Genomic DNA, 27,856 nt, shown 5'->3' with positions numbered 1-27,856 from the left:
GGAGGAGCCAGTCAAGGAGTCCATCCTGTCGGTCCCGCCCCCCGGGGCGAGAGGGAATTCGGGAGCAACCGAACATGCTAACGGAACTTAGATACGGGAGGCGGGGCCTGGGCCGCCCGTTCCCCAATCAGCGCCTGGAATGGGTGCAGCCCAGCCAATTGTGGCCCCGAAGCTGGCGGGGGCGGGGGGGCCGAGACCGCTCTGGCCCGCAGGCCCAATGGCTGGGGAGGAAGTCTAGCAGAACCGTTGGGGGGGGGGCGGGGCGGGGTTGCGACCGGTCGCTTGTTTTTCGACGCGGACGCAGCGCGATGACGTGCTTCCCCGACATTCCATGTCCAAAATGGCCACAGTCGGCGAGGAGAGACGTCGCTAAGGGGCTTGCCTGAGGCGAGGGGTGAGTGACCGACGGACCGCGGGCGGCGCCGCTCACCTCCGCTTCCTTGGAGGTCGGAGTAGGGTATGACCTCTTTCCTCCATCCACTGGCAGACTCGCTTTTCTCGGATTCCGCCTCGCTCCGCTATCCCCCGTGCAAATCGAAGTTAGCGGGCGACGGCGGGGCTGCGGGACGGGCTTCGGGAGAGGGTCTGAGGCACGGGCGCGAGGCAGGGAGGCCGGCGCGGACCCTAAAAACAGAGAGCGACCCTCGGACTGAGGGGCGGTTAGGGTTCGGGGACTTTCTAGCAGGTGGGGAGGAGGGGCGGGGGTCTTTCCGCACGCGCCGGCACGCTCGGAGCCGCACTAGCGCAGACCACCCACGTCTTCCCACCGGTTCTTCGGCCGCGTGCGGGTCCCTGTGGTGGTGAGGCCTGGGACTTCGCCAATTATTCCGCATCCGGGGCGCTCCGACTTTGGGAGCCGGAGGACCCTGGAGCAGGGTGGGACTGGGGATAAGGCAAAGGCACTTCCGCGCTCAGATTCGTTCTCGCCGAGACGCGGTCCTTGACCGATCCTTGCCTGGGTTGGGTTTGTTATAAAGGAACTGTCCTTGAGCAAGTTGAGGCCCAAGTCCGGAGCTTGTCTAGAAGCTCTTAGACTCCCACCAGCACGAACGCGTGGTGGGTAGAGCTCCCTAAATTTGGACTGCCAGGTACACCGAGCCTTCGCTAAATCATCCGACTTCAGGCACGGTTTCTAAGAGCAGTTGCTCGAGAGTGGTGGGTGGTCTTCTGTGTTTTTAAGGTAAACTTGATGAAGCTCGTGTGTCTTGCTCTAAATCGCTCTTTAGAGGTATCTAGCCTAGTGCCTTTCAGTTGCAGACGCTCATTACAGGTTTGTGGGCATGATGTTGTTAGAACGAAACCTCCAGGAGCACCTAGAACGCCGCGTGAGCTGTAGTAAGCTTTCTGGATCGCTGGATGACGGTGGTAGTGCTGGTATTGGTAGACATTTTGTCAAGATCGTTAGTGTCCTTGGGATCTTGCATGTTAAATAATCTCGATTATAAATGTAAGAGTTATCCTGGATTATTTTACTTTCTTTACAGTGAGAACTACTGATACCTAATTTTAAGTGGGGGAGGTTGCTGTCTCATTTTGATTATATTGGGATGCATTATTCAAACATATTAGTTGATTTTTTTTAGTTGATTCTTGCATAAAATATACTTAACAATTGTTTCATTTTGAAAATGTAGTTTGCGCCAACAAGCAATAAAGAAACATTCTAGTTGCTAATAAGGTCCTTAAATGCCACTTCTGAAATTGAATGTCCTGAAGAAAAGACTGGTCATGGTTCTGGCCTACTAAATTAACTACTTTACTTCAGGAGATTATGTTCAAAAGCATGGAGTTCACTGAGGAAGAAAAACGTTTTGTTTGCTTTCTCTAAAAACGGAGTAAGGACAACCAACCAAAAGGAATTAAGTTCAAGGTAATTTAGGAGATTAGAAAGAATATTAAGCTGGGGCGGGGCGGGGGGGGGGGGGGGGTGCACCTGGGTGGCTCAGTGGGTTAAGCCTCTGCCTTCAGCTCAGGTCATGATCTCAGGGGTCCTGGGATTGAGCCCCACGTCAGGCTCCCTGCTCAGTGGGAAGCCTGCTTCCTCCTCTCTCTCTCTCTGCCTGTTTGTGATCTCTGTCTGTCAAATAAATAAATAAAATCTTTTAAAAAGATATTAAGCTGGGTTAAATCCAGTTCATATTTTTAGGGTCAGATAAATTATATTCCAGAGTATTCGCAGGTAAAATTGTAAAATTATTATTCATAGGTTTTGAGGAATCAAAAAAACACAGTTAGTGAGAAGACCAGAGTCTGGTAAATGTCTCAGTGTTTGCAGAGAACAGATGGATGGCTCTTGGGTGCTAGAACTTGTTAAAATTTGGGGGATTATTTTGGGGAGAGCAAAAAGAGTTTGTGAATACTTAGGAGAGGAGAGCTGATTCCCTCAAACTGGCAGAGTTTTAACTAAAAAAAAGCCAGGTGACATACATCTAATTACTTTTCTTAGAAGTTTACTGTACCCTGGTGGTGAATGAGGGATTGTTAGACACGGATCCATTCAATTTTCTTTAGGATCTTGAACGTAATCTCTCTTTCTTTCCTAGTAGGCACAAGAGATAAATGTGCCCTGGGTAAGGCCTTTTTGGATGGATTTATATCCTTTCCAATTACTGAACCCAAAATGTTGATTAATGGTTTGATGTCAGCCTTAAGAGAGGTCTTCAGAGATGACCTACAGGGCTCTGGTCTTATGCTTTCTTATTACCAACTTAAAATATATGAGGCATGCTTCTATAATCAATGCACCCAAAACTTGTAGCTATAAAGAATCCTTAAAAGTTGAAACAATAGACCAAAACTAATAAGATGTGCATTTGCCAAGTTGAATTTACAGAAACTCAATTACATGAATTTGAGATAAGGAAGACTTGCCTTGAAAAAAAGGATTCTAGGATGTAATGTTCCATATGTGGAAGGGAAGTGTAGACTTTCCCCAGATTGAAGGATCTAATGACAAATTGTGGCTCTGCCATTTAAGACCTTTGTGAATTAGGCAAGTTGCTTCTTGTCTCTTCAGTTCTGTTTTCTCCGCGATAAATTATGAGAATAAGAAAATAGAGCTTGCAGGCATGCTGTGTCTCAATGGGCACACAGTGGACATGGTGCTGAATATTAGTAACTCCCTTCCCCCACTTGCTATGAAGATCGTATAAAAAGTGCTGTTTTCCATTTTGGTTGCTAACGTTTAGGGGTTATCTTGAAACACTAAAAACCATGTTGAGAAAATGGAGATGTTTGTTTACCCTGGAGAAGAGAAGGGAATGAAAAAATTCTCTTCACATATTCAAAAGGCAATCAGATAAGGGAAAGGTATTTTCAAGGCTTGGAGAGCAAGGTAGGAGCTTCAGAGCATTGTGGAAAGGTAGAAAGATCAATACAAGATAAATACAAGAATTAAGGTGCAGTGCTATAGGCTGCCTGCTAAACAATTAACATCCCATTAATGAAAGTGGCCAGATGAAGGTTAGTGACCAAATTTTACTGTTATTTTACAAGAGTAGTGCTCTACCCCTGAGCTATGGAGCCTTCCCGTATTACTGTTACTTTAGAGAGAATTTCCGTACTAAGCAAGAAGGAAAGGAATGGTCAAAGAGGTGGGAAATCTGCGACTTCAACTGCAAGAGAAACCAAGGGATACTGGCCATAAGCCAGATGTGGTAGTCAACAGTGACGATTGCTTAAAAAAATGTTAAAGAACCAAGAATTAAGGAAAGGTTACTTTGGTGATTAGTTTAGAGACAGTGAAAGTAATGGCCGCACAACTCTGTACTAAAGACCACTGACTTACACACTACTTCAAACAGGTGATTTGTATGGTATGTGAACCATCTCAATAATTATAGCAGAAATATACACATGCACAAATAGAATCTTTACAGAAGTGCAATGGGGGAGAAGGAAGACTCCAAGGGCAAGGAATGAATAGGCTATGAAACAGGTTATTCTTGTTTATTCAGCATAAAGTAGAAGGGAGAGTCTGAATCAAGAAGGGAAAGACCCACTAGAGGCTGAATAAGCCACTGAGGGCTTCACTCGCTAAGAGATCATGGAAAGCATAGTTAAAAAAAAGTTAACCTTAGGAAGGAAGCTCTGAGACAGAGGGAAGGAAAAGTCTGAGGAAGATACTGGAAAAAACTCATTTAAGGGGGAGGAAATAAATCATAAAACTCCACTGGGAAGTAGAGTGCCAAGTCACCTACTGAGACGACAGAGGCAGAGTGAGGATGAGGGCTGGGACCCAGTGCGGATGAAACATGAATGGAAGATAATCCCAGTCCCAGCAGATAAACCACAAACAGATTTCAAGCCTGTTGTGCCTGCTGTCAGTGGCCAAACCCCATGCTAATGATCCCGTGTAGGTGCCTTTAGACTCTGGGGCCAAACCAACCAGTACCTGAGAGGAAGTGAAAATAAATGTACACAAACAGAATAAAAACAGCCCTCTGAATCATTCATCCCCTGAAAAAGTTCTTACATCAGTTCTATAGCACTGTTCCAGGTTACTCTTTATTTTTTCATGAGACCCTAAAGTTATAGGTTTTCTCATTAGCAGTTCATGATTACCATGAAAATGACAGAGAAGTTTATGAGCTCCACAAAGTAAAAATCTCTCAATAAACAAGTAGCGTGTCAAAGCATTTTGGCAACACTTTTCAGGAATGTGCTTTGGATGTATCATTTTACAAGATGAAAGAATAAATGCATTTTTAAATTTAAAATTAAGGACACTTACAATTTGGAAACAACAGTGTAAGTCACAGTCCCTTGGTTTCTCTTGCAGTTGAAGTCGCAGATTTCCCACCTCTTTGACCATTCCTTTCCTTTCTTTCCTTTACTGATTCTTCTGCTTTCTCCGGTTCTGTTCCAGACCCATCTGTGTTCACTCTCCAGCCCTCCACCTGTCATCATGACTTTAGTTGTCAACTCTATATAGATGAATCCCAAATAGATGTGTTCTTTCAGATTTCAACGGTCCCATTTATCTGTCTGATGGGTGTTTCCACACAAATGTCTTATGGGTTCTTCAAACCTAATATTTTTGGAAACAGACTTCTCCCTGCTCCAGGTCCCCCCATCAAAACCATCAAAGCTAACTCTTTCTCTTCCTGTTTTTGTGTGTGTGTGTGTGTGTGTGTGTGTGTGTGTGTGTGTTTAGTATTACCTTTTCCGTCAGGCAAACAAACTTGAAATCATCTCTTGCCACTTTTTTTGCCCCACAGCCGGTTGTGGCGCTTCCTCTTTTCTTCAACACCATCTTGTGAGGACAAAGCCTTCATCATTTCTCCTACAGCTGCTCGAGTCTCCTAACTGGTTTTCTTCCTGCAAATCTCCAAACAGCCTCTGCTTCATCCATCTCTCCCCTTACCATACCTTATTATTTTTCATGGCACTTGCTACTCCCTGACAAGTAATAACATAGTTGTTTTCTCTCTGTTTCTACCACTACAGCATAAACTTGTGGTAGGGCAGAGACCTTGCCTCTTATTTCCTGCTGTGTCTTTGAGGCCTGGCTTGTAGTAAACACTCAGTAAATAGTTGAATGAGTAACTACATGCAGAACTGTTGGGTTAATGTATCCTAACATAGTATTCCCTACTTGTGTACTATGAATAAGTTACAGATAGTTTGAGATGTTGATTCCCTCAAGCCACTTGGCCACTTGCTTTCTGCTCCACAAGAATGTGCATGAATGTTTGTTACTGTTAATAATGAAAAACTGGAAATACCTTAAGTCTTCATTCACAGTAGAATGGATAGGTAAATTGTGTTTTATTCATAGAATGAATACTGTACAACAGAGTTTCTCAACTTTAACACTTGATATTTTGGATCATTTCATTCTTTTTGGAGGGTTGTTTCTTGCCTTGGAGAATGTTTGGCAACATTCCTGGCCTCTACCCACTGGATGCCTGCGGCAACTCCCTAGTTATGACAACCAAAACTGTCTCCAGATATTGACAAATGTCCTTGGGGAACAAATTGCCCTTGAAAATCAGAATGAATGAATGGTGTGCTTTATGCAACGAGGATAAACATAATGTTGATCGAAAGGAAACAGTTGAGACAGAGTGATACCCTGCCATTCCACAGTCTTTCAGAAACCTGCAAGACTAGTTGCTGGGAATAGACGTCAAGATAGTGGTTATCTTTGGGGGACACGGGATTAGAAGAGAAGTAAAGAGAATGCCCGGGATGTTGGCAGTATTCTGCTTCTCAGCAGGATGGTGTTACACAATTGTGTTCACTTTGTGAACATTAGTAAACCATACACTTAAAATTTTCTTTCTGTAAAATGTAATGCAGTTACACATTGTTTGAATTTATAAATTCATAAGCAAGCATTCTTTGGCTGCTGAGAGTCTGATTCAGAGGGGATAAGGAGGACCTGGTCTGGTAAGCCGTCTGACCTGAGTCTCTCCCACTTTTTATGAAGGGAAAGAAGAGTACAGGGACTCTTCCGTAAGCTTGTTTACCTGTGGTCTAGACCAGAAACCTGGTCACGCTTTACTACCTTTACTGTGCAGGCCTGCGTTGTCGCTGAACTTTTTGTGAGTAAATTGCAGACATGATACTTTACCCCTAAATACTTCATCCGGCCTGAGAACAGTCATTTTTGTATATAATCACAATATCATTATTACACCTGAGAAAGTTAACAGTCCCTAATAGCCTCTAATATACAGTCCATATTAAAATTTCCCTACTTGTTCAAAATTCCTTTTATAGCTTTCTTTTTTCTTTAAAAAATAAGGATCCAATCAAGATTCACATATTAGTTTGAGCATTATGCTTCTGTAGTCTTTCCAGATCTAGGACAGTTCCTCCCATCTTCTTGCTTTTTCATGACTCTTTTGAAGCGACCAGGTCAGTCATCTGGTAGTGTCCCATTTCTGGATGTGACTAATAGTTTCCTTGTGCCATTTAACTTGTTCTTCTACTCCCAGCATTTACGGTAAACTAGAAGTTAGGTTTAACCAAGGTAGCTTGTTTGGATATAGCTTGAGCTTTCTGGAGGTAAGAATCCACAGGTGGTTGATATTTGCCAAGCTTGATTGTTTTTGTTGAGGTAAAGGTACTTTTTTCCACAATAACTAATACCAGTGCTAGCAAAGAAGACTCTTGGATCTTTTACAATCAATCCTTGCAGTTTTTCTTTTTAATATTCACATTCCCTGAGTTTGTCCAGTGAGAGCTGATGGCTGACTCCTGTGTCTTTCCGTAAGCTTCCATTATTCTGAACACATCCCAGGCAGACCCCTACCCCGAACCAGAAAGGAGAGCGGAGACGTGGTTCCTTTTAGAGGGTAACAAGATGTGGGCCCTGATGTGTTTCTGACTATGGGAGTGTCATTGCTTCTAGATACTTCCAGTGGACAGGGCTAAGATATAGATACACATATCGATGTGTGTGTGTGTGTGTGTGTGTGTGTGTGTGTGTGTGTATTTTAGCCATGATTTATTGTGATATTTTCAATTAATATTTGACCTTACAGATTATCCCTTAACCTTTGATCTTGTGCATATATGTTTCCTTTGAGCTGAAAATCTTGATTCCTAACAACATTAACATTTATATATCTTTGCTTTATCCTACAATAGACACACACACACACACACACACACTTATGGGAAAGTTTAGGATTTCTTTGCAGTTCTTTAGTCCTTAGAATATATCTCACTTAGGATGGAACAAGATCAGGAATTCTTACGATGATTTTCTGGTGGTTTTGTTTCCAATTTGTTATACACTGGGTTTATTTTGAGTTTTAGGGTTTGCTTTTTTCTTTTTAGTTAAGTTCAAGAATATGTTCAGTATTTACATGATTTGAAAGCAAAGTTGCAGAAGGACTCCTAACCCAGCCTGTAAGAGCTGTTTCCAGGGGCTGTAGCTGGAATTGTTTGGGCAGCAAAATAAATAATGACCATACTGGATTATAACTCAAAGAATGAAACAGATATTATTGAGTCCATACTAATATAAGTAAATGATTGAATAAATAAATGAGGGAGAAGGAACAGATCTTTCTTTAAAAAGAAACCAAATAATGTTGAAGTACGAAAGGAAATAGAAAGGCAGGCATCATTAGAGCACCGTGGTAATTGTTGCAGGCAAGATCCTCCAATGGATGCTAAAATTAATAGGCAAAACTTTAAGAAAAACAGGTAATTTGCTTAGAATTTTGCATTGCAAAATGTTTTCTCTAAAATGCTTACTAATTACTGTGGTAATGATAGTCTGTGTCCCCACATTCTTTGATACCCCTCCTTCCAGGAGATGTAGCCTAATTCCCTGCCCTCTAGGCCGGGCTAGATCTTGTGATTCATTTGTAAGGAATTGAAAATGGCAATAAGGAGAAAGCAGTGGCTTACAGTGAGAAACTGGGCACAACCCCAACTTCATATCAGCAGGGGGATGTGAGGTGAGGTGACGGGCACTTCAGATCTGTGCCAGTCTTCCTCGGAACTCCAGGCTGTTCCTGGGAAACGTCAGACAGACCTAAACCAGAGACAGTTCAGTCACCCTAGGTTCTCTTCAGAACTGGTGAGCTCATGAAAAACCAGGAAAGACTGAGAAACTCTTACCAGAAGATGCTAATACAGCTCCTAAATGCTGTGTGGCATCCTGGATTAGATCCCGGAATGGAAAAGGGATTTTTGGAAAAACTCAAAGTTTGCATCAAGGCTGTAGTTGATAATGTACCAAGATTAATGTCTTAGTTGTGGTAAATGTACTATGGCTGCTTAAGATACTAACATTGGAGGGAACAGAGTGAAGGGTATACAAGAATTCTTTCCTGTCTTTACAGCTCTTCTGTAAATCTATAATTATTTTCAAATAAAAGATACCTTAAAAAGTCAAAACTGTCTAAAAATGTATACCCAGAGAAGTACCCTTCCATTCTGTTCTTCTCTGTTCCCTAGAGTAATCTTTTCTTTGTAATGAGTTAAAAAAAAAAAAAATAGAGATATTTATTCTAATTTCTTCTCTTTTCTTACATGTATACTAATGGACTCTCTACACTGTCTTGTGTCTGGCTGCTCCTGGAAATGTTTCCTTACCAGTACTTAAAGAAAGATCCTTTTCAGTCTCTTAATACCTGCCTGGTACACCATTAGTGTTGACGTTAACTGTATTTTATTCAGCCAGTGCCGTATTGAGGGACATTTGGGTTGTTTACAGTTTTTGCTATTATAAATGAAATTTTTGTGAAGAATCTTGTGCATATGTTGTTTCATACTTGTAATGGTATTTCCAGAGTGGATTCTTCGAAGTGGGATTACTAAGTAAAAGAGCAAACGCTTATGCAAGTTTGTTAAGTAGTGCCAAATTCCCCTCTGTGAGAGTTGGTGCATTTTGTGTTCCCACCAGCGCTATATGAGATCGCCTGCTTCTCCCTGGCCTTGCCAACAGAGTAGTCATGCTTTTAGATTTTCTGCCAGCTACGAGTTGAGAAGTGTATCCCAATATGACATCTGACTGTGAACTCTTCATATGTACTGATCATCTCTCTGTGCCCTTTGCATATTTACCTAGGCTAACTGACCCCCCTCAACCCCCAGTCATTGCCCAGTTCTGTCACACACACAAGTACATGTTAGTTGAAGAAGATTGCACTTCTCCTTAAACTTAATTTCTTCCTTTTGGAGGAACAATCAGATTTTTAGGGTTCCCAAGTACAAGGAAGAGGAGGGATGTACTCAACCTGCTGAAATGAGGCAGAAATGAGGGAGCACACAGAAGAGGTTAGGCTTCCAGATTAACTGATGCCTCTGGCCCAGACCCAAGGTAGGGAACAGATACATTCTTGCTGAGCAGACCAACCTGGATCTAATGGCCTCTAAAATCCTTCCACTGGCCTATTTGAAGATTGCTATTCTCTGATCACATTACAGTTTACATATTCCAGTGGCCTGTTGATGAAAGTCCTTATTTTTTCTTTTCTTTTCTCAATGGGTCCCTTTTTTTTTTTTTTTTTTTTTTTAAGATTTACCCATTTGCATGCACGAGAGCGCACACACATGCGTGCACACAAGCTGGATGAGGGACAGAAAGAGAATCTCAAGCAGACTCTCTGCTGAGCATGGAGCCAGACACAGAGCTCGATCTCATGACCCAAGATCACTACCTGAGATAAAAGCAAGAGTCGGACGCTTAATCCACTGAGCCACCCAGGCACCCCAGCTGACTCTTTTAGAGAAAAAGAGGATGAGAAAGCTAGAACATACTAAAGGAACTCCTCCTTCCCTTGTGGGCCACCTCTGTCCTCCCGCTCCCTCAGAATCCCTGCACCCATACCTGAGTTGTGCTGCTCAGTTCACTGACTCATGCAGATCTGAAATCATCCAATCTGGTGGCTTTCTTTTTCTTTTTCTTTTTTAAAGATTTTATTTATTTGACAGAGAGAGACACAGCGAGAGAGAGAACACAAGCAGGGGGAAAAGCAGGCTTCCCGCCAAGCAGGGAGCCTGATGTGGGGCTCCATCCCAGGACCTGAGACCATGACCTGAGAAAGCAGATGCTTAATGACTGAGCACCCAGGCGCCCCTCGGGTGGCTTTTCTAAGTGAAATGAAGTAAACCAAAAAAGCAGAATTTTGATTGGGTGGTAAATGGAAGAGATGGATAATTTTAAAGCCTAAGTCTTTTTAGTGGGGTAAGACAGGCCCAGGTTTTACTGAAGAACAGAACTAGACCAGTGTTGAGGGGATTGGAGCTACTGAAGAAAGGCAGAAAGGTACATGAGACAGAAATGCTTTTCCTTATAAGCTACCATGAAATTTGGAATTTATTATGGTGTGGGTCACTTAGGTGTTAAGTTGGCTTTGGAGGTGAACCTGGGCTTCTCTATCAGTCACTCAGTAGTGTTGCCTCTCTGGGAAATTTTGTTCCAAAATTAAGTATAATCTGTGACTGCAGACTGTTTATAATAATCAGGATTGTTTAATATGAAAAGTTCCTTTCCTGCTTTGCTGTTGCTTCTCTTTTAGGGTTCTAACATTTTCAGAAAATCTTTTGGAAAGAACAAGTCTACTTCAATAAATGAAGGAGAATAAAGAAAATTCAAGCCCTTCAGTAACCTCAGCAAACCTGGACCACACAAAACCATGTTGGTACTGGGATAAGAAAGACTTGGCTCACACACCCTCACAGCTGGAAGGACTCGATCCGGCCACTGAGGCCCGCTACCGCCGAGAGGGTGCTCGGTTCATCTTCGATGTGGGCACACGCTTGGGACTGTATCCTGAGTCTCCCTGGAATGTGTTATAGACAGGCTCCCCACCGCACCACCACCAAGAATTAAATTAGATATTATAGACAAAGTATATAGTACTGTCTCTGTACTGAAACAGTTCTTAAATTTTTATTTATTTATTAAGATTTTATTTATTTGATAGAGACAGCCAGCCAGAGAGGGAACACAAGCAGGGGGAGTGGGAGAGGGTAAAGCAGGCCTCCTGCAGAGCTGGGAGCCCAGTGTGGGGCTCTGTCCCAGGACCCTGGGATCATGTCCTGAGCCGAAGGCAGACACTTAACGACTGAGCCACCCAGGTGTCCTTAAATATTTTTATTTAAATGTTACTTCTCATTTACTTGGCTCTTCAGGGGTTTTCTGTTTGCCATTCATCATTTAAATGTGTAGAGTTAGCCGTTGAGTGAATGGCCACCGGGCCCAGTGACTATAGTAGAAATGGTACCTAAAGGAAGGTGAAGCCCGGCCTTGTTGTAAGTATAAACTTCAGCTTGACGATTGCTGTGTCTGACACCCTAAGACCCCCCTCGGCCCACTTGGCCACAGGTAGTATGTACTTTAACACTGAGTTTGTTTTTATTATTTGTCTTTATTTTTCTACTTTTAACTAAAAACATAACCAATAAAAATTCTTGGTAAAGTACTTAACCAGAACAACAGTCACTATGATACTCTGGCAACTGGAATAATTTATTTTCATCGCTTCTATATGTTTCATTCCTTCAAGCAATTCCCAAGATATGTAAGTGTTTGAGTTTTATTATAATTTTCTATCACATGTTATTATTTTCACAGTTTAGTGGACTGGTTATAGTAGTCTCTTTTTATTCTGTTTTCCCAGAAGGTATTTATTTTTATATAATACGGGCTATCTATAAGCAATCAAGTTGGGAGTTTTTTGTTTTTTTCCAATTAACTATATTTAAATCTTTTTTTATTTAGGCCACTGTGGACCATAATCATATTGTACTTTGTGTGGGATTTACTTCCTTCTTGCCTTTCACAAGATAAATTTGGGCTTATAATTAACACACACACACACACACACCCCAAAAAAGGCTAAGATGGAAGAGAAGTTCTTTATGCTGTATCACTCATTCTTCAGTTACTCCTTAAAAACATCGTATGTCTCGTACTCTTTGGAGAGTCAGACAGGGAACCTGTAGCCAGCACGCATAGTATGACATGTACAGAACACACGGTCAGTAGTGAAGCCACAGGAGAGGGAAGGAAGGAAGGTTGGCGCGTTCAAAGGAGGGGTTAATTACATTTTAGAGGGATTAGGGGGAAACGCCAGTGAGAAGTTGCCGGCAGTTAGGTAAGCCTTGACTGCAAGTAGGGCGTAGACGTGCCGAAATGGGGCAGAGCAGTTAGTCCAACAGCAGCTGGCGTGAGCCTCGACAGCAGGACGCTGTTCAGTGTCGGCCCAGCCAGGGGTCCGCCTGGCAGGAGGGGAACGGTGGCGAGGGAAGATGGAGCCGCCCGTAGTGAGCCTTGGAAGCTGGACCAGGGAAATCCGACTTTAGTAGGTAGACTGGGAAGGTATCGAAGGATTTCAGGAGGAAGACAACAGAAGTCTTATCAGGAAATTGGTCTGTTGGAGATCCTTCCTCTTACAGTTTTACCGAGTTTTGTGTACGTCTGCCATACTAGTTTGTGAAGTTCTAGAGGAAGGAGCCTGTAGCAGAATCAGCTTGCTGCCCCGCACAGCGTCTGACGCCCACTGCGCTCAGGGTCCCGTGGACAGGGGCGTGCCAAGGAAGCTGGCGCAGGCAGAGAACAGCCAGAAGCCGCGCAGCGAGAGGCCGGCGGTGTAGGGACGGCGTGGGGGTCCGGGCAGCTGCAGCAGGGAGAGAAAGTGCGGGCAGTGCTGTCCAGATGGACCCCACAGGACACGCATTCATTGTGCTCTTTTTCTGAAGCCAAGCTCACTGTTCAGGGAGCCATTATCTTTAAGACTGTGATGTAAAATGACAGTTTGTTCCTGTGAGTCTTCTCCTTCCTGGCATCTACTTTGTTTACATGTTGTTTTCTTTAAAAAATTAGATTTAAAATAATTTATGAAGTCAAATGGGGAAGGCCAAAAATTCTTGCTTCTATTTCTCTGTGAGTTTTGTTAACAATATCTTAAGAGATTCTGTCTCCGTTTTAGGTGACGGGAGCCTGTTGTCTCTTTCTGGCTGGGAAAGTAGAAGAAACGCCAAAAAAATGTAAAGATATCATCAAAACAGCTCGTAGTTTATTAAATGATGTGCAGTTTGGCCAGTTTGGAGATGACCCAAAGGTAAGAATCTTAACTTCTTGCCTTCAAATCTTGATTTCTCGTAGCGGCATTGTGGTAAAGTTCCTTGTGTGGCCCCTGGATCTGCCAGTCCCCTGAGCCCTGGGGCCCTATGCAGAGGGTGCTCATGCTTGCTTCTGTCAGAGGGAGGAAGATAATGGGCCTACATTTAAAGCACTTGCTAATGCACCGTGCTGGGTACTTGGGGGGCCAGAGCACATTGGATATGCACAAAAGTCCCCTCATGACCACTGGCTCTCCTAGATCCAGAAGTGGTTTGGTTTCTTCAGTTCAGCAGTGATGGCAGGGGCCCAGGCTCCAGCCAGCCTCTGGGCAGGCAGAAAGTACACGTGATAGATGGACGTGCACTTGGGTCTGCCTATGCTGTGTGTCTTTTTGCTTTCTAAGAATATTGGCAAATATTAACATTTGCTGCTATTTTCAGACACCGAGACACCGCTGTTGGACATACCGTCCATCCTGTCCCTTCCCCACAGTCCCTGACAGCGTCAGGAGATGGCACTAAGATAGCTGTACACATACTGTCATTAGGTGTAAGAAGGCCAGTGACAGAGCCCAGGGGCAGCTTTCCTCCATCCTTGACTCTTGCCAGGGTCCCCCCATTGTAACCCTTCGGCTCCTGTGCGTCATGTTTCACAACAGTGATTGCAGCTGGTGGTGGGGTAGATGGTAATCAGATAATCATGCCGAGAACTGCCCGCTTGTCGACTCTAAGATCTGAGAGAGTGAAGACCATGTCTGTTTTGCCTGGTGCCTGGCACAGAGGCTGGGCAGGGTGGGCACTCAGCAGCTGCTTGTTGAACGATGAGAAGCTCAAAGGCGCAGGTAGGGCAGACCTGACCAGGGCAGGGAGGTCCGGCGCCGTCTGCTCCTGCTTTTCCTACCGCGCTGCTGTTGCCCGCCACAGTAGACACCGCTGTCTGCCGAGCAGTGCTGATAGGTGTGTGTATTAAAACATGTTCATTCTCCTTGCTTCAAGGAGGTTACAGAGGCTCAGAATGCTTTTGCATATATTGTGGCTGCGATGAGTACTAACAACTCTATAAGTATTGTCCATATGCCTAACTCTGTTCCTTGTACCGATTTATAAATCTGTTCACCTGTTTATGAAAATGTGAGTCTGTTAGGAATTCTTGCTAACAATGATCAAAATGCAGTTTAATAGAAGTAATGTAACCATCAGTTACCTGTGGGTGTCTGATTCTGACGCCATAGCAGACCGCTGTGGGAACGCGTTACGGGCACGTGCAGCACACTGGTGTGTGTTGTCCTCGGTGCCTTTGGAGAAGTCCCCTCTGACTTCAGCCTTTACCCACCCACTCTACTTTCAGACCCAGAAACTAGGACCTGGTCATACAGAGTGAGGTAGAGGGTCTGCAGCTCCAGGTCCCCAGAGGTTGGGAAGAGGGGGATGGCCGTGCTATTCAGACCTTTACAGCAGGACCTAGCCTGTCCCAAGTGGACAAAGGGGCTTTGAAACCTGCCCCTCTTTCCTATCATGCACAGTCTCCCCAGAAACAATCTGGAGTACAAGGCCACACGAAAGTACCCTGGACCTGGGAGCAGTGAAGCCGCCGTGGAGGATGTTTCCTTTGCTTGAGAGGAGAGTGAGCAGGCCCGTTAACTTGGGGGAGGCGGTGCGAGCAGTTAGGAAAAAGAAGATCGGGGCTCGTGTGGGTCATTTTTGCCTTAATTAGCTTTGCTTCAACTGTGTGGTTCCCCCCCATCGTATTAATTTCTCGTGTGTTCAGCAAATACTTATTCCAGCCACTGTGTGAGGCCCTAGACCTAAAAGAGGTGGCAAAATAGACGTGGCCTTTGCCATTCTTGAGCATTTTGTAGTGGAGTTGAGATAGATTTTAATGAGATAATCCTATAACTATCTGATTATGAGCTGTGGTGAATGCTATAAAAAGATTATTTAATAGTGTAGCGAGGGCGTTCAACCTGGGAACCTGGACAGGTCCCCCCAGACAAGTGTTGTGGGGCTGAGGGCAGATTCCCTGAGGAAGGATGCTGCACACAGACCTATCATTACCCCATTACTTGAATATTGGAAACATAAAGGGAGGCCAGGCCTCGGGCTATCCTGTAATACTGTATGGGCCACAGCCTCCAAACCTGTAGGTGCACTTGGTGAAAGGCTGTTCCTAATTTAGAAGTCATGGTGAGACTTCTGGGAAACAGGTGGTGACAAAACCAGGCAAAAACAGGCAAGGTTAGCAGGGGAAATTTGTGAGGTGGTAGAAAGCTTTCTGGGAATGCTTGCAGTGCTAGGGTAGAAGAACCTTTGTCCTGCCATGCTGCTTGGAATAGTTAATCTGAGAGAACCGTCTGTGTTCTGTCAAGTGAGGCCAACCTCAGTGTGAAAGCCGTTCCCGGATCCTCTTCTCTTTCTGAAGTTAATGGACTTGTGCATCTGTTGGTGATAGGATTTCAGGCCTCTACCAAGCCCTGTCTTCCCAGGTGTAAACAAGTCATTGTCAGTGTAGACCACATTGACTGGGATGCCCCTTGTCTTTCAGTGCCGGGTGTGGCCAGGCTGCACAGAGGCTGGGCTCAGGAGGTACCTAATTGTGGGTGTTAACTAGTTCCCAAGCACAGTGAAAGGGGAGATTCCATTTACAACAGCAACAGTAAAATAAAATGTCCGGAATGAAGCCTTGTAAGAAACTGTGGAAACCATGGGAGCTGAGGGAAGGAACTTAAAACCACTGAAGGAATGAAAAAATTCCAATAAATAAATATTTGATAAGAAGATTCAAAGTTAAAAATCTCCATTTTCCCTAAATTGTCCTAGGACTTGATGAGTTCCCAGTCAGAACACTGATAGCTTCCTTTTCTTCTGGACTGACACTAAGTGAAACAATACCAAAATGAAGTGTGGGGGACGGTCACGAGTCATTACTGCCAAGATGACCAACAAAAGAAGGAAAGTGTTGTTCCAAAAAGCACCGTGGCCACATGCAGCCTGTTCACCACACCAACTGCACCCATTGTGTGCCCAGGGACAGTGCCATCAAGAAATTCATTATTGGAAGGGTGCCTGGTTGGCTCAGTCAGCTAGGCGTCCAACTCTTGATTTCAGCTCAGGTCATGATCTCCGGGTTGCGGGATCAAGCCCTGCATCAGCTCCTCGCTGAGCATGGAGCCTGCTTAAGACTCCGTCTTTCCCTCTGCCCCTCCCTGCACTTATGCACAAACACTCTCTTTCCCTATCTAAAAATTAAAAAAAAAATGAAGTTCATTATTGGAACCAAAGTAGTGGCCGCCACTGTCAGGGACATTTCCAAAATGATTGATTTCAGTGCCTTTGTCCCACCCGTGCTGTATAGGAAGCTCCTTTTCTATGTGAGACAGGCATCGTTCTCGTGACTCCTGAAAGGCCAAGTGCCTCCACCCCGTGTAGACCCTCAGGTGCTGCCCCACAACCTCCACCAAAGCCCATGTGAGAGCCAAGATATTATTAAGACTGAAGAAAAACTGTCCTCTGGAAACAGGAAAAGGAAAATTATACTTAAAAAGTAGGTAGGGGGGTGACATGCGAAACAAGGGGTAATGATTACACCCTCCCTTCCAAACACGACATTCCTTTGATCCTCGGACAGAAGGAGACAAACATACGAGTAATTAGAAAAGGTTTTGTGTGTATGGACAGGTTAAGAATGTAGTTTGCTAGAAGAGAAAGTGACGACATACTCTGTAAAAACACACGTGCTATGTAGGTATGTATCAGATACTGAGTCTGAGTTTGCGTGAATCTGCTTCATCGTCATTGCTTGTTTGCTTTTAAGTTTTCAGTAGAAATCCCTGAAGGATTGTGGTTTTTGATGGAAGTCTGGAAAGAAACTAAAGTTAAATTGTCTATAAAGTGAAGGTCTGTTTTGTAAAGAGGGGCTCGTATATGCAGAATAATGACATTTCCAGGGTGCCTGGCAAGCTCAGTTGGGGGAGCCTATGACTCTTGGTTTGAGCCCCATGCTGGGTGTAGAGATGACTTTAAAAAATAAAATCTTTTGGGGGCGCGTGGGTGGCTCAGTGGGTTAAAGCCTCTGCCTTCGGCTCAGGTCATGATCCCAGGGTCCTGGGATCAAGCCCCGCATCGGGCTCTCTGCTCAGCGGGGAGCCTGCTTCCTCCTTTCTCTGCCTGCCTCTCTGCCTACTTGTGATCTCTGTCTGTCAATAAATAAAATCTTTTTTTAAAAAAATCTTTTAAAGATTATATATAATATTCCTAAGAATGTTTCCAGTGTTTTTAAAAAACCAGCTTCGATTGTTTCATCTTCCTCCTTTTAGTTCTTTTCAGAATTTCTCTTTGTCTCTGAGCAAGATGAAAGCCTGGGAGGGCCGAGGAGAGAAGGGATGAAAGAGAGACGCTCAGCCGGAGCTAGAAGAGAGGAAGTGGGAAAGCCGAATGCGGCTTCAGACCGAGATGGAAATCCTATCCCAACAGTTGTTATTTTATTTTTAGGAAGAAGTGATGGTCCTGGAGAGAATCCTACTCCAGACCATAAAGTTTGACCTACAGGTGGAACACCCGTACCAGTTCCTCCTCAAATATGCAAAACAACTCAAAGGTAAGGGGGAGAAGTTACTTGAAGAACTTTTCACTGTGAAATCGAGTCTTTATGATTGATTGCGTTCAGATCATGCTTCTCAAAAGAGTTCGAAAGCAGAAGAGCTGGGTCTGTGAGTGTGCGTGTGCGCGCCTGGGACATCAGGCTCCCAGACAGCCCGGTATTACTGTAACTGTTAGTACCGCTTCCTGTCAGCTACAGACAGATTCTGCGATTCAGTTGCCAAGTGATAGGAGGCAGGAAAATGAGTCAGAGTTTTTTAAATAGCCTAATAAAATCTGCCTTGGAGCAGGCTTCCCATAAACGGTGGTTCAGCGCAGGTCGTGTGGGAAGAGAGTAGACAGAACTCAGACCCACCCGTGTGCCCTCTGTTCCCAGGCAGCAGCCCTTTGCTGTGTGTTGGGGCGGTGCGGAGCGCAGCGTGGGTTTGAACTAAATGCTGCTTTTTATGCACTTTCTCACTGTTGCTATCACTACTAATTTGCCTTTTTCTTCCTGTTTCTAGGTGATAAAAACAAAATTCAAAAGTTGGTTCAAATGGCATGGACATTTGTAAATGACAGGTACGTGTGTTCAAGTGTCGATCTAACTGTAGTTCTTAAAATAGGCAGGGACTGTATGGCTGATTGGATCCAGGCTCCCTAGTTTGTGTCAAGGACTCTGCCTCACCCAGCCTGAAGGGCCAGCTAATGGCAGAGATGGGGCCAGCGTCCGGGAATTTGGCTTCCCAGCAGAGGGATGCATGGCCGTGTCTGGATAGAAGAAGCAAAAATGTCATCCCCAGTTTAAAACATAGTCCAGAACACCAGAGAATTGTGACAGCTAAATACTTAGAACCCGTTTGGTTCTGCACAAATAGAATGCCTTGTAAATGGTTTTAGAGCCTTGCTGTTCTTAGAGCCAGGGGTCCAATGAGGTGGTGTGTGCGGACAGATGGCCTCTGCGTTGGAGCTGCTGTCATCTGAAATCACAGTTCAGTGACGAGGATTTCAAGTTTAACGGACATAAGCTTGTTCATTTGTATTTTGTGGTACAGCAATTTTTTAACGTACTAGCATTCTGATTCTTCAAAGAACGTATTAGTAACTGGTGAGTGGTGAGTGGGCCAGTAACTTATTTTGGTACCTTTAGAAGACTTAAAACTTGCTGCTTTTATTTCTAATTCTTTATGTGGTCATTTAGAGAGGAGTGAGCAAACCGACATTACGTGTGGCATCTGCTCTCCATTCATTGGATAACATAGCTGTTTGCTCCAAGTCACGTCACCTCTTTTTCTTGTTGAACTAGTCTCTGCACGACCTTGTCACTGCAGTGGGAACCAGAGATTATAGCAGTGGCAGTGATGTATCTCGCAGGACGTTTGTGCAAATTCGAAATACAAGAATGGACCTCCAAACCCATGTATAGGAGATGGTGGGAGCAGTTTGTGCAGGATGTCCCTGTGGACGTTCTGGAAGGTACTGGCATGCTGGGCTTTCCTAAGGGGCTTCCACGTTTGGGGGATCCTTCTCTGTCAGCCTCAAGTCCCAGGAAGGGAATTCCCCACATAGGTAAATGTAAGCCATTCTTCAGAAGCACCTTTATTAGTTCAGTTCTCTCCTAACGCCTGCTCTGCCCACACTGTGCACAGCAGAGTTTGGGAGAATTGCAGAGGTGATCCCTTCTCATTGGTCCCTGTAGGGGAATCCTAGCTGAAAGGGAAATGGGCTGATTTTTCCCTAGGCAGATGAATTTGTGACAAATGTAATTGTTGTCCACCATTCAGACATCTGCCACCAAATCCTGGATCTGTACTCACAAGGAAAACAACAGATGCCTCATCACACACCCCACCAGCTGCAGCAGCCCCCACCTCTCCAGTCTACACCACAAGTGCCACAAGTGCCACCGCCCCAGCCGCCTCAAGGCTCTGACCCGCCCCCGCCACAGCAGAAGGATGCACAGCCGCCTGCCCCCCAGCCCCCGCCGCAGCAGGCCCCACAGCCCAAGAAGCCGTCCCCACAGCCCAGTCCTCCCCGCCCAGCGAAGCGAGCCGTGGTGAGTGGGCCAGGCGGCCCCGGGAGCGGCCGGCTCTCCGGGGTGGGGGAGTGGCCAACCCCACAACCGAGCACAGCCCCTCTTCTGATCTTCTGAGGACTCATACAGGACACTGAGCCAGGGGCACCCCGACCTCTCCTTCTGGCTGCGCATCCACAAGGAGCCTGAGAACTGCGGTCAGAGGAGGGGGGCCACAGGCAGCCGGGGAGAGCTCCATCCCCCTCCAGCCACCACTGCCTGCGTGTGTGTGTGCACGCACACGCGCGCGCACGTGTGTGTGCATGCGTGTCCCACTAACCGGCAGGGTATCACATCTGTGTGCTACCTGCTAACATGAGTCTCTCCAGTCTCTCTGGCTTTTCTCTTTGGTGCTCTGAGTGATATGGAGAGTTTGTGGAAGTTTCTTCCCCCAGCAACAGCCCAGCCAGTAGGAGAGACCATGAGGGACAAACACATGTCAGCAAACCACTGATCGAATTTAGGCCAGCACATTAGAGGCCCTGAAACTTAGTGTTGTTCAGAAGCCACTGTTGGAAATCCTCGGGGGTCCCATCAGACCCGGGAAAGGGAAGGAGGGAGGAAGCAGAGGGTGGCTTCTCAGGTGTCTGCCCTGCAGCCCTAAGCCGGAGCTGGTTCTCGTGTGGAGCCGGAGCAGCTGTTGCTGTGAGTTCGTTCGGTCCTGGGTCATCTGTTCGTCCTCCCTGCACCCCCAGTCTTGGTTAACACGTGTGTATTATCTCTTGTAACAGGTTGTTTCTCCCAAAGAAGAGAACAAAGCAGCAGGTAACTTCCCATTCTAAGGGGGCTTTTTTAGTTTCTATGTCCGTTTATCAAAACTTCAAATTCTTAGTTAACATTTCTGCAAGATTTAGATTGCCCTTAAAATTTATCATTATGGTCCATCCAAAACTTCACCCTGCCTGCCAGAAAAAGTGCCCTGTGTGTTCAGATTGTATTCGGACCAAAGTTATCAAAAAACAGGAGCAGCGATAAAGTGTACTTCGCAGCCTGTGTACACATGTGGTCACGAGCGAGGGAGCGGGGATGCAGCAGCATTCCTTGCTGGAGGTTTGGTTCAGCCCATCGCAGTAGACCGATGGGGGCCTGGGGTCCCCATCTTGAACACCAAGTGGCAGAGTGGGGGGTGGACAGGATGGCAGTGACAGGCAATGCTGGTGCCCAGAGAACCACCCTGTGCGCCAGCCCTGCTGCTTATGTGGGCCAGACCTCTTTTAAATACAGCTTAGGTTTAGGTTTGGGGTTTTTTTGTAGAGCCCAAAGTTGGTTAATTTGTTTCTACATCGGAAACAAATGGAAAGGGCAAGTAAAATCTAGAAGATCACAGAACAGAAATTTAGAAGCATTTGTCCATGTGTCTTGGGCCCTGATGTGCTGAACTCTTGGAAGGCAGGACAGTGTTTACTCATTTCTGTTTCTCTTTTGCTTAGTTCCAGGGTGGAAGTTCAGTGAATGAGTTATTGAACTGTTGTGAGATCTCCAAGTTACAATAAAGCTACATTTCTCTCAGGGTCTTTGGGGAAGTGCTGAGTTCAGTACAGGTGAATTTTTCTTCTGCTCCATCTGGGCAGAAAGTAAGTGTGAGACCCAAGATCGGGCTGTGCTGCTTGCCTTGTGGATATAAACTGAGCTGAGCTGGTGTGCGGTATAAGGCAGAAACAAGCCAGTGGCGACCTTGGAGGAAGATGGGCCTTTGAGCACCTGGGGCTGAGCTGGGGGGTTGAGCCTGTAGGTGGAAGGATGCACGTGGGCACAGGAGCGGGACAGGTGGGCAGGAGGTCTTACTCTATGAAGAGGTAAAAGCGAGGAGCTCTGCTGGGACTTAAAGTGTGACTGGAACCAGACTGGAGCCAGAGTCCATGTGGGGGAGTGTGGATGTTTGCATAGGCAGCGGGAGCCACTGAAGATGTTTGAGCAGGAGAATGGCAAAGTCTGAGTTCATTTTAGAAAATTTGCTGGCGGCAGTTATAGGACAGATGGTTGGGAATGCGGAGGCGCTCGCAGGTCTCTGAGTGAGACATGGTGAGGGCAGTCAGGGTAACGGCCTGGGGCCCGCAAACGGAGGGTGTGGACACAGCCTGCAGGTAGGACCTTGAGCAGGCTGTCTGCCCTGTGTGACTAACTGCAGGTGGCTTTCAGGCCCTGGAAGTGTAGCCATCCCAAATCATGGTGTGCCATTTGTGCAAAATACACACCAAATTTCTAAGCGTTACTAAGAAAAGAAGTGTAAAAACTCTTACTGATGAATATTTATGTTGATTACACACTGCAGTGATCAAATTTTTATACATTAGGTTAAATATTAAATTAATTCACATCTTTTTAAGGTGACTCCCAGAAAATTTAAAATCACAAGTGTGGCTCTTCTCTTTGGGGGCAGTACTGATCTAGACAGCGTCAGCTTGGCTGGAGGGCAGGGTCGCAGGTAGGCATCTGATGTGACAGTGACGGCAGTCACAGCAGAGGTGGGGAAGGCGTCATGTGAGCTGCTGGGTGGAGCTCAGAAGTCAGGTCCGCGGCTCTAGGAGAGAGAGCAGCTTGAGGCATCGATTTACAGTTCATCCACCCAGAGGAGAGGGGACTTGATCCCCCAGAAAGCGAAGACAGACGACATATCCCCGAACTTTGAATATTTGGCCTGTTTGGAACAGGAAGCAGGACAGGCTCAGCGACGCTAGAGCAGAATCCCCTCAGAACAGTGTAGAAGCCAGAATAATGTGAGCTTCTGGAAGAAAGCGTCAAAACATACAAGCTAGCACAAAGACGAGAGTTCTTTTTCCATGAGGTGTACCTTCCCTACTCCCTACCCTCATAAACACCAGCTACTGGGCTTGGTATAGCCTGGCTTAGTGTTGTCGCTGTGGGTGCTGGTGGCCTGCAGCCTCTGGGTCTCTCCTGGCGTCCTTAATGTCCTGCTTCTGACATGCTGCCAATGGGAACATGTGTCTGTGAGGAAGAAAATAGACTTAAAGTGTGCACAATGAAGAATACAAAGGTGGTGGCTTCTCCCGTGAGCCCTCGGGGCTGGGTGATAGGATTGTGCTCTAATCCTGTAGACCCGGTAGACAGACAGACAGACATACTCCCCATAACTGAGATGGTACTCTGCTTCTCTCCTTGTTGGAAGGCCTTGTCCAGGACCGTCCGCAAGGGAGTTGGGTAGATGTGGAAAGAGCTGTGAGAAGCCAGCGGCCTGATTATTTGGGCTGGAGGATGTGTGCTAGACTTGTTTGGTTCTGGTGAAAGGATTCGCACCTCATGGTTAGGCTGAGGCCTCCCTCACTTTCCTGAAGCCTTGGTTACATTGGTTCTTTTTCCCCAGAGAAACTTGTGAATGGCACATTTCCCTTTTTCTTCTTCCTTTTTGTCTTCTATGACATGTTTATTCACATGAAGAAGTAAGTTGCTTTTCAATATCCTTTTCCTTTTTTAGAACCACCACCACCTAAAATCCCCAAGATTGAGACCGCTCACCCTCCGTTGCCTCCGGCCCACCCTCCTCCAGGTGAGTGGCTGCTCAAAGCAGTGTGGGAGGCCGGCCTTCCCGTCTGCTCTTTCAGAGGGCTGACTTGGGGAGGCCTGGGACAAGTCCACAGAAGGGAGACTTGGTAAGCCAAAATTTTAAAAGAAGATAGTGACCAAGTATCTTTCAAAAAATGGTGTGTGTTTGTCTTTCACAAACCAGATCTTTTGAGGATGTTATAAATTCCAGGTATATCTGGATATTCTCTGGCCTGTCATGTGTAGAAGGGCTAAGCTACACAGGATAAATGTAGAATCAGCTTCAGGAAGACAAAGCCCTGACAACTTAGGAACATTGACCTGGCAGGATCGCTGTGGGTCTTAGACCCCAGTCTCCCTCGCTCTGCTTCCTGGGGGCAGGGTGCCGTCCGGGGGCATTTGGAGGAAGGAGCAATTGCTCGGAGTCGAGCGGAGAATAAAGCGTGAGGAGTTCCCACCCGGACTCAGGGAACCAGGAAGCTTCCTTGGTGCCACGTAAGCCTGGAGGAGAAGCCCTGTGAGGGATGTAGCATTCTCTTCCTGGGACAGCGCTCTGGAGGATGGAGCAGGCCGTGGGGTGGGCAGGAGTTGTGTGTGTTCTGAGCATTGCTGGGCCAGCCTGCCTCACCCAGGGGCTCGCCCTGGGGCTCTTAGCGCCACGTGCCTGTGGCAGAGGTACCACGCATTCTCTTTCTTTCTGCTTATGGTCAGTCCTAGCACTTGAGAAGATTGGGGAAAGTAGGGGCATCATTTGCTACTTTGGGACAAATCTTATAGTCCTCAGTCTAGGATGAAGCCTGCTTAAAAAGACACCTACAGTGGGTCATTTCTGTACTTCCGTGGCGTCTCCGCCACAAGCAGGCACGGACCCGCATCGCCTGTGCCAGGGGTATGGCTGAGAAGGGGTGTGGGGTCCTGGGAAGCCCAAGGTAGGGAGAGCTGCACACTGGGGGGTGGGGGTGGCCTGAGCATGGTGTCGGGAGCCCCGCAGAATGCACAAAGCTGGCAGGAGGGGTGAAGGCACTGGTGGCAGGTGGTGGGAGCCTGCTCGGCAGCCGGAAGGGCCGCGGTGGGCGCCGCGGTGGAGTCTGGCAGCTGCAGGTGCTGAAGGCGGAGGTGGAAGCGGAGGGGTCGGTGCGCCAGGCCGCAGGGGCTCATTCCCACAAGGTCCCATCACTGCTTCATAGGGGCCTGTGGCCGAGGGGAGGCAGATGGAAAAGAAGACTCAGGAGGAGCAGGGGTCTGTGGTCCGGGGAGCCGCAGGCCCTGATGAGGCGCAGGAGGCGCATCCTCCGCAGGGATGTCTCAGAGGGCGGCGGGTGGCGGCAGGCATCAGAGCGAGGAGAAGAGCACGCGGGTGCCTGCCCAGACCACTGTTCCGGGTTCGGTTACAGAGGACAGGCGAGTGAACAGGTGACTTGTGGCGGCGGCACGGTGTGACAGGAAGTGACATCTCAAAGATGGACGAGCGTGTTCGTGGACCCAGGCGCCCTAGACTGACAGGAGGAATTCAAGGTGGTGGACCCTTTGTCCACAGGCCTCCAGTTCACACTCTGTTCCTTCATCAGCTTCGGAACTAAGAGGCCACTGGCCCTGCCCTGGAGCCCAGACACACTTCTCCATAGGCTTACCCGACCTTGCGACTTGGCTGGGCGTGCTGGTTCGTTCAGGCCGGGCCCCAGGGCCGTGGCTGGTGCTGAGAGATGCGCTAGCCAGCCGGAACCGCTGCCCTCACGCACGTGGCGAGAGCAGGGAGGGTCCCGCAGACACCACAGCGCCGCCCTGGGCACGTGACACATCTGTGTCTGTGCAGCCGGGGCTGCTCCGAGCTCCAGGGAGCACATGAGGCCAAGTGCTAGGAGACCCAAAACCCCCTTCATGGCCCTCACTTTCTTGTGTTCTCTGGACCCTGAGATCTTGGCTCCTGTGATTTGTCTTTGACTCTGGGCTGCCGTAGGAATTACCCAAAGAACACACTTCCGCAGTGATTGGCCTCCCCTGGTGGGATGTCTCCAGTGTCCTTGTCCAGGTGTCTGGTCGTGAACGCAGAGGGGAATCGCAGGGGGAATGTGTGCAGGGAGGCTGTGGACGAAGGGAGCCGGGGCTGCGCTGGGAAGCCCCATGGGAGGGCAGCCCCCCAGAGCTCGGCAGTGCTCCCTGACAGTACGCACTGGGGGCTGATGTCCCTTCTCTTCGTGAGCTCGAACCAGAATTCCTCCTTTGGTGGCTTCATCGGGAATGTCAGAGACTTGCTCATTGTGTTTTTTAAATGTCGCCTCATTCACTTGACCAGCTCGCAGGCTCTGCGCTTGCTGCCGGTGCTGCAGACAGGGAGGTGACGCGGCCCCGGCCTCGTGGTCTCTAGAGGCAGAGACAGGCAGGCACAGGGCCCCGCTCCCATCTGTACTAGCAGGGGGGCTCCATGCACTGCAGGCACTGCCTTGGCCCGAGTGGTGAGGACCAAGGGAAGGAGACCCGGCCATGCTGCGTGGAGGGGGTCCTTTGCAATGGCATCGGGCACCGGCCACAGAGGGGAGGCTGCTCGCTGTTCTCTGTGCAGTTGGCCATGGGGGAAGAGCAGCAGCCCTGCCAGTGCTATAATGGGGGCAAGAAAGTGGGGGAGGGTCGGGGAGAGCAGGAGAACTGCTGTGTGGAGCTCCTGGCTTCCGGGGCGGCCTTCCCCACCCTGAGGTCATCAGTGGACATGTCCCCTGCACAAGCAGACCCAGGAGCCAGCCCAGGGCCAGGCAGTAACTTGTCTCTTCTCTGCAGACCGGAAGCCTCCCCTCTCAGCTCCCTTAGGTGAGGCAGAGCCCCCGGGCCCCGTGGATGCCAGTGACCTTCCCAAAGTCCAGATTCCTCCTCCGGCCCACCCAGCCCCCGTGCACCAGCCGCCACCGCTGCCACACCGGCCGCCGCCGCCACCACCCTCCAGCTACATGACCGGGATGTCTACCACCAGCTCCTACATGTCCGGAGAGGGTTACCAGAGCCTGCAGTCCATGATGAAGACCGAGGGCCCCTCCTACGGCGCCCTGCCCCCAGCCTACGGCCCGCCAGCTCACCTGCCCTACCACCCCCATGTCTACCCCCCCAACCCACCCCCGCCACCAGTGCCCCCTCCCCCAGCCTCCTTCCCTCCACCTGCCATTCCTCCCCCAACTCCTGGCTATCCCCCGCCTCCCCCCACCTACAACCCCAACTTCCCACCCCCGCCCCCACGCCTGCCCCCCACCCACGCAGTCCCACCTCACCCTCCTCCAGGCCTGGGCCTGCCACCTGCTAGCTACCCACCTCCAGCTGTCCCCCCAGGAGGACAGCCACCTGTGCCCCCACCCATCCCCCCACCTGGCATGCCTCCCGTTGGGGGGCTGGGGCGGGCAGCCTGGATGAGATAACGTGATGCCTTTTTTTTTCCCTTTGTTTTTTTAACAAATGTTTTTCTAACCAACTTGAAGAGTAGTTTAAGTGGGTAAGCAGCAGGGTACCTTATCTATTGCTAGAGAGCTGCAGTATGGGAAGAAACGGACCGGAGCTGACATGAAATTGGGCTGGTCCTCCACATCTGGAGAATGGGGCCAGCGGCTTTCAGCGTAGCCTGGGCAGCGCCAGTCTCGATCCCACCACACATTTGGTCTCAGCTGGTGGAGTCCTGCACTGGGTTCTTTGTACTCATGGAAACGTTAACCAGCCATATTGGCTCAAGAAATAGCTTCAGTAAGGAGTGAATTTCCTTCTAGAAATCAGTGCCTATTTTTCCTGGAAAATCCATTTTAAATAGTCCAGTCCCATCGGAAGTCACGCTGTTGTCATCGCTTTCATTCTGTGACGGTTTTTCCCAACACCCAGTAGGTCAGACGAACCACAGTTTTGATTTAGAGATATTTACGTCCTTTGTATTAATCTTATTTTTTTGAAGGGGTTGCCTTGTTGGATGGCTTTGTTCTTTTTCTTCCAGAGAGAAAGGGAGAAATGTACTTGGAAAGTAATGTATGTTTACATCAATTTGCAAATTCCTGTACATAGAGATATATTTTTTAAGTGTGAATGTAACAACATACTGTGAATTCCATCTTGGTTACAGACGCGGCTCCTTCGGTCAGTTATCCAAATAAACCTGTTGTGAAACGACCGTTTTGTTTCTTCCGCACAGAAGGTGGGGCCCCAAGA

At 47.5% G+C, this 27,856-nt stretch overlaps 1 protein-coding gene across 3 annotated transcripts; it reads left to right on the top strand.

Moving 5' to 3' along the window:
• Positions 1 to 120: 120 nt before the first annotated feature.
• CCNK (cyclin K) lies at positions 121 to 27,814 on the top strand. 3 transcript variants are annotated; one of them, XM_082737668.1, is made up of 12 exons: positions 290 to 394; positions 1,766 to 1,870; positions 10,989 to 11,237; positions 11,912 to 11,993; positions 13,404 to 13,535; positions 18,025 to 18,130; positions 18,636 to 18,693; positions 19,418 to 19,587; positions 19,896 to 20,167; positions 20,917 to 20,950; positions 23,619 to 23,690; positions 26,459 to 27,814. In XM_082737668.1, exons 3-12 carry the CDS (start codon positions 11,041 to 11,043, stop codon positions 27,082 to 27,084), a joined length of 1,749 nt encoding a protein of 582 aa, XP_082593794.1. In that variant the 5' UTR covers positions 290 to 394; positions 1,766 to 1,870; positions 10,989 to 11,040; the 3' UTR covers positions 27,085 to 27,814. The 3 variants fall into 3 exon arrangements, with proteins under 3 accessions (XP_082593793.1, XP_082593794.1, XP_082593792.1); XM_082737667.1 differs by lacking the exon at positions 1,766 to 1,870 and having other exon boundaries at positions 121 to 394; XM_082737666.1 differs by lacking the exon at positions 1,766 to 1,870 and having other exon boundaries at positions 321 to 457.
• Positions 27,815 to 27,856: the final 42 nt, after the last annotated feature.

Source organism: Mustela nivalis (assembly GCF_964662115.1).
Source record: "Mustela nivalis genome assembly, chromosome: 6".
Taxonomy (NCBI): Eukaryota; Metazoa; Chordata; class Mammalia; order Carnivora; family Mustelidae; genus Mustela; species Mustela nivalis.
The sequence above is the reverse complement of the archived record's forward strand: the minus strand, read 5'-3'. Positions and strand labels throughout refer to the sequence as shown.

Bases quoted from the DNA above. Each gene is read 5' to 3' on its own strand.
- CCNK (XM_082737667.1), top strand. From the start codon at position 11,041: ATGAAGGAGAATAAAGAAAATTCAAGCCCTTCAGTAACCTCAGCAAAC. The intron at 11,994-13,403 runs GTAAGTGTTTGA...TCTCCGTTTTAG, and splicing joins TCAAGCAATTCCCAAGATAT to GTGACGGGAGCCTGTTGTCT. The intron at 23,691-26,458 runs GTGAGTGGCTGC...TCTTCTCTGCAG, and splicing joins TCCGGCCCACCCTCCTCCAG to ACCGGAAGCCTCCCCTCTCA.